The following is a 12,080-nucleotide window of genomic DNA, read 5'->3' on the forward strand; positions in this document are numbered from 1 at the left end:
ATATGTCCCAAGACTTAGCCACCCCAGTAGGTAATCTTGGGACATTTGCTAACACAACCGCGTACGGGGTCACAGCTGGGGGTAAAGCCAAATATGTAATCACAGGCTCTAACTCATGATTGTTTGCGGGTATAAATAAGTTAGGACTATTAGCAGCTGAGGTGTGTATGGGTCCGACCTGGGATAAGGAAGTTACAGGGTGGAGAGTCGATGGCTCTAATGATCGAGGTGTGTCGATCCCTATTATGAGCAGCCACTGCCGGATTCATTTGAATAGCAGGAGCAAGCTCTCCGGTTTGAATATGTAAACGCGTCTTGCCCCCTGGGTAGTCCAGGCCGCTCTTACGATTATTAGCTAATTCTGAGATTCTTGACTGGCATTTTTCCAGGCATTTAGTTAACGACTCTTCCATTGCACCTATTCTACTAGTTAGGCTAATTTGTGTTTCTCTAAGGTAGATGTCTAGTGCATCTAGTTTGGTTTTTAACTTCGCGACGTCAGTCTGCGTACACAAATTGGCACAGAATATAGTTAAGGACAACAGCTTTACCTGGACATATAAATCATTCAAATGTTTAGGCAGTCTATGTTTTAATAACATTAAAGAAACCATTCAAAGAAATTTAGAACAAGTAAAATTAAGATTTCCAATATGTCACTAGCTTGGTCCCCTCTTTTTTTATCTTCGTGGGGGAGACTAGCTATGATTAAAATGATGATGTTAGCAATAATTAATTTCTATTCTTCCATGCTTCCAGTCAAACTCCCTCTTACATTTTTGAAGTCTGTTAATCGTTTACTAGTATCTTTTTTATGGAATAAACACAAATCGAGAATAATATCTCTTTCTTGGCTCCAACAGGCTAGGAATAATGGAGGGGTCAATTTTCCTGCTATTAGTAGATACCATCAAGCTTGTTCTCTAAAGCAGATTTGGACCTCCCTTTCTGTTTCTTCGCTGGAAGAATGTACAGTCTGGAGCCAACTGGAGCAAGCAAGCTTTTTCACTTACAGAAATGGCCAACTTATACCAAGCTCCAAGCAATCTCCTTTCACCCCTACTTACACACTCTTTCTCGGTTGTCACACCTCTTCCCCTTAAGTCTAATTCTCTACTAGAATTCTTTTTACAAACCACGATATGGTACAACAAGCACATTAAATGAAACAATCGGGCTATTTACTGGAAGGAATGGATAGATAAAGAAATAGTAATATTTGGTAATATAATTTCCAATGATTGTTGTGTTCAAATTTAGAGACATCCAGCTTAAATACGATATTTCATCATTTTATTCACTTCAGTTTAACATTACTAGACCCACTATTCTGCAGTTTTATTCTCAATCTTCCTCTTCATCAAGTCTCCTATTGTCTCCTTTTCCCTCCATTTATTTATCCTCAAAGGTGAAAGCTTCGTATACATACAACCTTTATGTCTCCCACATAAGAGTAGATTCAAGTCTAAAATTGAATTGTGATGGGAATTGGATTTTAATGAAGAATTCTCTCATCACACCTGGGAAAATATTTGAGCCAAGATACACTCAACTTCTCGCTCTGCTGCTACCACCCAAACTCTATTCTATTTCTATAATAGACTATGTTACACTCCCACTCATTTATATAAGTTTCATCTAATCAATGACACCAAATGTTGGTCATGTACCCAAGAAAACTGTGACTTTTTGCTTATGGTTTTTGAATGTTCCCAAGTTCGAAGTTTTTGGTTGTTAATATGGGATAAGCTTAATAACATTTTGTCTACGCATTATACATTTAACACCGTACATCTGTTTTTGGGTAGTGTGTCCATTCTACAGCAATCTTCCAAGGTGACTGAGAAGTTTATTGACTTGACGATAGCCCTTGCTTTACAAATTATCACATCCAATTGGAAAGACACTTCAAAAATCATCTTCATTGCCTGGTGAAACTCACTATGCCATCATCACAGATTAGACAGAGCATTCACTACCTCAATACCACTAATGATTAAAAGAGATCTGTTCTAGCTTCCTCTAACGTCATATTTATCCAGAACCATTACCCCTGCTAGACATGTGAGCACCTTTTTGGACTCTCATACGTAGCCCTTAGCTTGCTTTTGGTTAGTTTGGTTACAACAAATGATTGCTACTTATGTTATTTTAACCTTGTTCTAGATTTTCTTCATTTTCTTCCTTCCTATTTCTTCTTCCTTTCTCTCTTCTCGCTCTTTTATTCTTTCATCTTTTTTCTTATTTTTAATATTTTTTAGAACATGCTACAGTTTTGTATTAATATTGTTTTTTCGACTCTAGAAATATATTTTCCCGTGGTATTTTTTTCTTAATTATTAATCCCTTTTAGCTACGATATTTTCACTGCTTCATATATTATTTTTACATAATGCTTGAGCACATGTATCTCAATTTACTATGTATTGTTCTACCATTTCATTCAATAAAGCATCTTTAACAAAAAATGTGATTACCCAAGTGTAGACAAGTTACCTGAATGGGAGGCTAGGATTGAAAACAGTGTTTCCTGGTTCCACCTTTCCAGCTAGTCCACACATTGAATGACATTGTTTCAGATGACAAGGCCAAGTGGCTGTCCTTCCTCTGGAAATATCACTGTGTTGTGGGCCCTACACAGCTTTAAAATAAAGTGCTAATTTCCATCATATTTAGGTGATTTAGGTGAGGTGGTAAAGCTGAGATTAGATGTCAAATATCCTAATGCTATGGCAAAAACAATCACTGGAACAGATCCTGTGGCAGAGAGTAGTTACTGAGCGGTATGCGTGACAGATATTGATATTTACAACTGTTGCTTTAAAGCTTATGCCCATTTCATTCTATTTGAATACCAAAGTTGTTCATGTTCTAAACCGGTCTCTCAAAATTTGCAATAGCAAGCAGTCAAGGCTTACTCCAGGAGGTGGTGAATGGATTAGAACTCAAATGCAGTGTGAATAGTATTCAGGGTTATATGAAATCAATCTACAGCCAGGTTATCTTTTAAGATGGCCATATTTAAAGGAGGTGGATGTAGACTGAAACCTCAAAAATGTGTCATGCACTTTATAGACCCCTGCACTTCAACAAACATATTCTGATATCCTGCAAATTCAATGTGTTTCAGCATGCACAACGTCCTAGGAAGCACAAATGGAACATTGGCCACCCTACCTGGCGCTCGCAGAGCTAGGCCATGGTTGTAGACCAAGGGGACTGGGGCCCTCTCCCATGGGCCATGCATCACTATCCACAGCTGATAGACCCAGGGGATGGGACAACTGTCTTGTGGGACTCTGAGTGCTAGACAATAGCTGGGGGGCTTAGGGAAGTGTGGGCCCTTCTACTAGACCCAAAGAGCTAGACAACCGATTAAGTGCTAGACAATAGATGTAAGGCCCAAGGGAAAGTGCCTCCCTCCCCTGGGCTTCACAGCTCTCATGTAGCATGTCCCAGGGGATTGGACTCCCCTCTCCTGGGCTTGCAGTGCTAGACCACTGCTGCGAGGCCCAGGGTAGAGAATTCACAAGGCTTGGGCCTCACAGTGCGATGGCCTTGGAAAGGGTGACCCCACTCCCAGTCCTATTGAATGTACTTCACAGGGCTTTACCATCATTATGTACATAGGCCTATGTCAGGGAGATATTCGTCAGTGGTGCAGCAGACATTGGCGGCTGGTGAAATTTGATAGTGGTAGGGCAGATTCTGTTTTCATCTGTGAGTGGATTTCCCATTAAAGCCTGAAATACAGCAGTGCAACTGCACTTTTGGTTTCATGTTTCCATATCTTCCTAACTTTGTCAAAACAGTAACCTCGGTCAAAACCGTTACACCCTATTTTCCCATCATTAATGTGAGCTCACAACACAGTTGAAAAACAAAAACAGAATGAGTGAGAGGCATGAATGCATGTTTTCCATTTAAATTACGGGACAGCAGCAACAACAAAACATCAATCAACTGGTGGATGTTGTTGCTGAAGTCACGAGTGGTTTACTTTTACTGAACTAGCAGTACTTTATTCGGGCACTTGCTGTGTTATCTTAATAAATCTATCTTGTAACCTGAAGACGTGTCCTGCTACCTACCTAATCTACTTACACAATTGTGGCTACTTACAACACAATCCATCGCTCAAAAACAAAAAACAAAAAACAATCTAGGCTTAAACATCATGGGCATCTGGTAGCTCACTGTGCTCGAATTTCCTCCTCCTCCTCCTCCATGATGGCAGGGTAACCCCCATCACACCCTTAGGCACTGGTCATCCATGGCAGCAGGCGCAGGGCCCCCGAGAATTATAAGGTACCCAATTTACCCAAATGATGACTATAGTTCACTGTGCAGCAATCAGACATGAGTGTAGAAATGCTTTTACTTTGAACAAAGTTCCATGTCACCGCAAGATGCCACTTGACTCTCTTACATGGCCCACACAGCCATGGGTGGGCACTCAGGGGAATGAGGTTATGGACCCAACAAACCCAAATTATGGCTGCATTTTACTCTATAGTCAGTGGTCAGTTGGGGAGGAGGAAGATGAACAGCAACTTGCCTTGCTTGTAACAGTGCCTAGTGTGCCATTATTACACCACTGGCTCCCATCTCCTGGGCTTCACATTCATGGCCCTCCACTGCGAGTCTTCCCAACAAATGACCAGGGCCAGACTGGCCATAGCGGGCACCGGGCAATCCCCCGATGCACCGCACGGGTGGGGGGCGGTTTTGGGCCCCTGGGGGCCGTTTTTGTTACAGGGCCGTTTTTAAATCGACCCTATACCAAAATCGGCAGAAAACAGGCCCCGGCAAAGAGCTCGGCGGCACCTACAACCCTCCGAGTGGGGGGGCGGCTGAGCACTTTGCCAGGGCCGGTTGTGGTTCCGAGTCCAGCCCTGCAAATGACCCCTTCTCCATGGCACAGGGGTTAAGGACCCTCTCAGGGGCATCACTATCAAATAGTTAAGCTATAAGAAGTCTTATTGGCCCAATTTACCTAAATTATGGCTGTATTTTACTGCCTAGACAGCGGATAGAGAACTAAGGGGCAAGAGAGATCAACTTACCTTGCTTTCACCAGAGTCAATGGAACTTTTGTGATGCCGCTGGCCCCTCTCCCAAGGGCCTCACAGCTCTGGCCAGCACTATAACATCTAGTGTAGGCTTGAGGGTGCAGGATTGTTCCTCATCTCAGTTGTTTGTTCTGCATCCTGCAGTGAGCGCATGAAGGACCCCAAATGTCCAATGTTTTTTGTTTGCCAGGCAATTAATGCAAGAAGTCAGGCTAATCAATAAAGGATATACAATAAACAAGTCACCTGCAAAGCCCAGGGTTAACCAGTCCAGCAGGATATCCCAGCACTAACTCTGGTAACAACCACCATGTAGCAGTGCAAGGGCTCGCATTTTTAACATGATAACTGGGAGGGAGGATATGTAACACCGGAGGCGATCTACATAAGACAATTTATTAAAATGGTTACCTTTAAAGATGCTAAAAAGGAGGAATGTAAAAACTGAGACTGGAATAGCCATAAACAGGCATGCACCCACCCTAAAATCCTTACTTTAAGAAGATGGCCAGTCAACCCATGAGATAACGACAACTACGGAGAAAAAAAGGCAGAGGAAGAACATGATTTGCCCAAGATCAAATCATTTGGTAAAGTAGAACCAAGAGTGAAAGAATGTTTTTTCAAGACACATAACTTTATAATTATACCACATGCTTTATCTGTTAAAGATTTAAGTCACCTCATTTAGGACACTTGAACTTATTGAGTTATTCTTTTTTTTGGGCAATACCCATATAAAAATCTTCTTGGTGAAACCACAAATGTGTTAAGAATCCTGAGAAGTGATAATGGAAAGTTGGCTTTTGTACTAGGAAGGGGGCTCTATGCACAGAACAGAGTGGGTGTTGGTGGTACCTGCACTTCAATTTTAGAAGTCGGGCTGGACTACTGAGGTGAGCCTCAGGGGAGGGGCTTACCTTTCTTGGGCCTCACAGACATGGTTAAGCGCGGCAAGACTCGAGGGAAGGCCACATCCTGGCCTTGCATCACAGAACCATCGTTGCAAACCCCAGGGGAGGGCTCCTCCCTTGGAACTTGCAGCCTTGGTTAAGCACTATGAGGTCCAGCGAAAGGGGTCCTACATGTTCTTGACAAAAGGGAAAGTAGTTTCATGAATTTAGCCGGGCATAAACTGGTAGGATGACAACTTGTAACGATAGTATCAAGATGGGCCCCATCAATCGTTACGAAAGACTTTAAAGTAATCACAGTTTGGATATTTGTAATTTGTCACAGTAAGATTATTATGTGTAGGAATTTGTTCTGCCTGGATGTTGTCACGTATTTGTTCACTCTTATCGTAGAAATATTGTGCAAGATTATTATATAGTTGTTTGGAGGGTGGTAAGGTAGCTGAAGTAACTGATGGACATTGCTATTCTAATAAAACATGGACAAATGATTTCAACAGGGTCAAATCCAATCAGAGAAGTGGGTTTTCCTGGCGTTGCTGATTTAAAATTCATAGGAGATAGTGACGTTGATAGATTCTATTCTGTTTTGTATCAAAGATTTAGCAATAAAAATACTGGCCATGTTGGTGGACTGCTGACCAGATGGAAACTCTAGAGATCTAATCCCCCTCCCCTCTACCTTACAGCCATACTGCAACACTGTGAGACCCAAGGAAACAGGCCCCTGTGGAGCCAGAATCATAGCATCATTCAATTGCATTTGTATATGTGCTTTCTATGTGTGCTACAAAATTAGGCAAAATCATTGTATGCAGGTGAAAGGAGTTATATCGCAAAACTGTTAACTGGATTGCCACTGTTCTAAATTACAAATGAAATGCTCTCGGAAACCTCCTATGCGTATACTAATCATTAGTATCAGAACTTTAAAAGGCTGCAGAAGGCGTGATGCCATTATAGCTTATATGACCTTCAAGGATGGTGGTTATCTGACTGTTACAACCACTTGCGTTTTTCTCCCCTACACTGTATCCATAAGTATTATGTCTTTGCTTATATCTTTATGCATCCTCATGTCCTGCGATGTGATACCATTTTTTTCTTTTCCTCTGTGTATGTAAAGCGCTCTGATACTCACGGGTCTAGCTATCGCTATATAAACTTTATGAACAAATAAATAAATATATAAATAGCATTGCATTCTGGTAGTTTCGGGTATTTTACAGTGACTTGAGTGATGCCTTTAATAGACTTCAATATTATCAACTGTTTTGTTTTCATTCATGTCTTTCGTGCTCAAAATTATTCTGTGCCATAGACCTTATCTTGCAGTGGATATGTGGGAAACCATCATGACTAGTGCCCCAGCCTTCTTGGATGATAAGTTTTCCATCTCCAGTAGTTGTCCCCACACCCACAGCAAAGGACACCTTCAAACAGAGGATGAAGTGCACCGATGGAGTTACATGGTTTAACTATAGGGGAGATGGGCCGTGGATTCCCTCCTTGGTCCTCACCTACCCAGTCTGTCTTTAGACAGACTTCTTTTCGTCTCTCCGTATTGTGTCTTCCCTTATCCTCCCTTTCTCAACTCCCCTGCCCCCTCCACTACTTTTCTCTCTCCTTTCTCTCCTCTCCTAATTATATTGCCTATTTCTTTGGGATTTATTGTGTAAGTGTTGAACTTTTTCTGTTACATTGTTGATTCTCATGTAAAGCGCTCTGATACCTCCGGGTCTAGCTAGCGCTATATAAAACTCTTTAAATAAAATAAATAAATAAATAAAAAGGAAAAATAAAACAAGGAAAAATGCCTTCCCCACCTATGCACCAAGGATCTCCAAAGACATCTAGATGAACAGCGCCAACCCAGCTCGAACTTAGGAAATAGTTAAACGCTCAACTCTTTCAAGAAAACTGTATCATGATGAAGTCACACATTGACTGTCTCCTCGGCTCTGATCATGTAAAGCGCTCCACTGCCTTTGGGCTGATTTTCACTATCTAAATCCCATATACATAATGCCTTAATGTTGCGCTAAACCGGAAATAATTTGTTAACATTTGATGAAATATATGAGTTTTAGGAAGACCTAGGCCAAAAATTAGTTCAAAGAACATATGCCTTTATTTTATTAGGGTTATTTTGTATTTTGTTATAGTTGTACTTATATCTATGCTAGGAAAATTGCTCTTGCAAAGTGGCACCAAGATGCCAATGGACTAAAAGTCAATTGATGGCACTTTCTGGAATTTCATGTCCTGGGTTGTCAAGTGGTGTGCAAATTAAAGGGGCCTTGCCCATTCCCTCTTTACCCCGGCCCCCACAAACCCTAGAACCGACTCTGGAAGTAGGGGCTCCAATCAGGACGATGTATGCAAGTGTAAAAGCCTTAACTAGTTGCAAAAGGTGGTGCTGCATTGTACTAACTGCTGATTATTGCCTTGGCAGAATAATTAAAGAGCCATATACATGTTATATAGTGTATGAGGCATCAGGCTGCTAATGGATGCAGTAACACCAACATCAAACTGGCCATGTACAATTTCACCTCATACACTGTTCTCACCTGGAACTGTTCAGTAAAAGAAAATGTATCCCTTAGGGTATATATTGTATTTTTTTATATATAAGCTCCAGCAGCACACGGAACTTCTCTCCATGCAATTACAACCACCACTCTTAGTGCACTACAGTGAAACACTTGCAAAAGAAATTATACATTCAAATCTATCAAAGATATACTATTTATTTTTGAAAATGTTAAAAACACATAAAAAAAGACATGTACATGAAATTAATTTAAAAAATGTTAAAAAACATATCACAATACAGTAATTTTGGAGAAATCACAAAAAAAGACACTCAAATCTGTCTTGTATTAAGTCAATTCAGGACATTTTTGGTACAACATAAGGGTTGGAACCAGTTCCTAATTCCCTCATCAATGTTGACCACTCCAAATTTAACTTTCAATAAAAGCGTCGACGCGTTTCGGCGGTGTTGGATTATTATAACCACCTTCTTCAGGACAATTACATACGACTTCTCCTTTTAATCAGCATATCTCATACTGTCGGACATAAGTCACGGTGTATGGAGGTAGGTATCCTCGTATTTCTTTATCGGGAACCCAGTCTCCCTATTAAAATTCAATAACTTCACTGGGTATTCTCAACTACTTTTATATGTTTCCTTCACTTATATAAGTTCTGGATTTTACTGCTCCTTCTGGTGTCTTGATTTCACTTTGCTTCTTTTTTTCTTTTTTTCCCCCTTTTTTTCTAGCGTTGTTTTGTTCTCCTCTGATTGGAGTATTGACTTAAGTAATTTTTGCCGGTGTCCCGCATTCGGGTCTCCACTCTATAGTATTTTACTATTTTGAAACGGGACTAAACAGACGTCGGGACCGAACACGCCACACGGGGAAACGCATTGCATTAACCATAAGCAACGAGCGAACAGTACCCAGAGTGGAGACCCGAATGCGGGACACCGGCAAAAATTACTTAAGTCAATACTCCAATCCGAGGAGAACAAAACAACGCTAGAAAAAAAGGGGGAAAAAAAGAAAAAAAGAAGCAAAGCGAAATCAAGACACCAGAAGGAGCAGTAAAATCCAGAACTTATATAAGTGAAGGAAACATATAAAAGTAGTTGAGAATACCCAGTGAAGTTATTGAATTTTAATAGGGAGACTGGGTTCCCGATAAAGAAATACGAGGATACCTACCTCCATACACCGTGACTTATGTCCGACAGTATGGGATATGCTGATTAAAAGGAGAAGTCGTATGTAATTGTCCTGAAGAAGGTGTTTATAATAATCCAACACCGCCGAAACGCGTCGACGCTTTTATTGAAAGTTAAATTTGGAGTGGTCAACATTGATGAGGGAATTAGGAACTGGTTCCAAACCTTATGTTGTACCAAAAATGTCCTGAATTGACTTAATACAAGACAGATTTGAGTGTCTTTTTTTGTGATTTCTCCAAAATTACTGTATTAATTGTGATATGTTTTTAACATGTTTTTTAATTAATTTCATGTACATGTCTTTTTTTATGTGTTTTTAACATTTTCAAAAATAAATAGTATATCTTTGATAGATTTGAATGTATAATTTCTTTTGCAAGTGTTTCACTGTAGTGCACTAAGAGTGGTGGTTGTAATTGCATGGAGAGACGTTCTGTGTGCTGCTGGAGCTTATATATAAAAAAGTACAATATATACCCTAAGGGATACATTTTCTTTTACTGAACGTATTGGTGCTCCATTCCCTTTGGGGTCGAGAGGGAGCAACTCTCATTTTGTTTTGAGACTCACCTGGAACTGTACAGTAATTGCACTGCATACACCAATGATTACTGCACTAGTACTAGCTAGATCAGACAGTTTGCTCCTTACTGCAGCAACACTACACGTGCATTTCATTACTGGGGTGACATGAATTACACAGCAGCAACAATAAAATCACACTAGATCCACTGCCAGAGAGCATTTGATTAATGTAGAGACATGAAATACACAGCAGCAACACTAAAATCACACAAAATTACACTGCAAGTGCAGTTGATTACAGTAGTGACATGAATTACACAGCAGCAACACTAAAATCACACAAAATTACACTGCAAGTGCAGTTGATTACAGTAGTGACATGAATTACACAGTACTTTAGTGGCACTGTTACCGCATCGGATATACAGCCATTTACTGCAATGACACTATAACTAGAATCCCTAGTCTGGCTAGAAATCTCCCAGAAAAACCCAGGAGGAACGTTTGGTCGCCTCTTCAAGGACTATATCCAACAAATGTCAGCAGGAGACCTATGGGCTCTTAACCCCAGTCAGACAGCATTTAAAACTGCCATCAGAAAATGTGTAAGAATGAGATCACTCATTGCAGACAAAGGACTCTTTTCAAAACTGAGCCATTCTTGGGCCCTTGTAAACTCCTATAGTCGGCTAGTTCCTGCCGCTTATCTCTCCTGCACATACCCACTGTTTCTAAAACGTAGCTTTATAGCCATTAGAATGGGTGACTGGCGGTTTCTGCAAGACTTACCCCCCTGGAGACGCACGGCGGAAGATCTAACATGCAGAGGGTGCGGTACAACAGCCGAAACACTGTTACACGTGGTTTGCCTTTGCCCAGCCTTCAACTCCCAACGCAGGTGCAAACTAAAAGCAAAATGGAACAGGCTGGGCGCTTGAACCTGCAGGCAAGCCATTATTGTGGCCTTGAACCCTGAAAACACTGACTTAAATATAAGACTAACAAGGTTCCTTCGGCAAGCATATTGCAATTTTAAGTTAATGAGGTCCTGTTAAATCCTCCCTCTTATTTTCTTTCTCTTTTACCACTTAACGATCGTTATGATACACGCCAAATTTCTAGAGGGATGAATTGAAAAGAATACGAGCAGTACCTCTAGGAAACTTGGGTCGTCTTTTAAATGTATGATATAGAAGTAAGTGAGAGTAAAGAAAAAGGAGTGAAGTTCCTTGTATACCAGGTTTTAACTTTTGTACTACTTTTTTCTTGGTTTTTATCTTTCTTTTATTATTCTTACTATGGCTGGCTTACCGACTGTTTTGCTGTCTTCATTTTTAACAAGTTGCATATGAAGTTTATTATGTAACCCTCTTTTAAAGATATCTGTGTTATATCTAAATAAAGAATTTTCTATCTAGCAATGACACTATAATTGCACTGCACACATTACCGATTTTTAAAATGACGCTGCATTCACGTGTTCAATAGGCTACTGTCCATCTCTTAAACACAGGTAGGTAAATACAGCATTTCTTACCTTGTGCTTATGGCAGAAGTTCACAGCTTGGAGTATTTGCCAAACAATGCTTTTAATCATATGTTCGGGAACTCTGCAATAAAAGAAAAATTGCATAGGAAGGAGAATACGCGATAAAAGAAACATCGCACAAGAAGGAGAGAACGCAATAAAATAAACATCACATAGGAATAAGAATACTAATAAAAGAAACATCACATAGGAATGAGAATATCAATAAAAGAAACATCCAAGGAGAGTACTTCCTTGCGGTTCAAGCTTTGCTACTAAGA

General features: G+C 40.4%; 1 protein-coding gene across 1 annotated transcript in view; it reads right to left on the reverse strand.

The window, feature by feature from the left end:
- CDKL4 (cyclin dependent kinase like 4) overlaps positions 1-12,080 on the reverse strand; it is an 843,500-nt gene that overhangs the window by 394,481 nt on the left and 436,939 nt on the right. The window contains exon 4 of the mRNA XM_078662902.1: positions 11,809-11,881. Coding sequence (XP_078519028.1) covers positions 11,809-11,881 — 73 coding nt within the window. The remainder of the gene's footprint in view (positions 1-11,808; positions 11,882-12,080) is intronic.

This window comes from Lissotriton helveticus, chromosome 10, assembly GCF_964261635.1.
Source record: "Lissotriton helveticus chromosome 10, aLisHel1.1, whole genome shotgun sequence".
NCBI classification, from domain to species: Eukaryota; Metazoa; Chordata; class Amphibia; order Caudata; family Salamandridae; genus Lissotriton; species Lissotriton helveticus.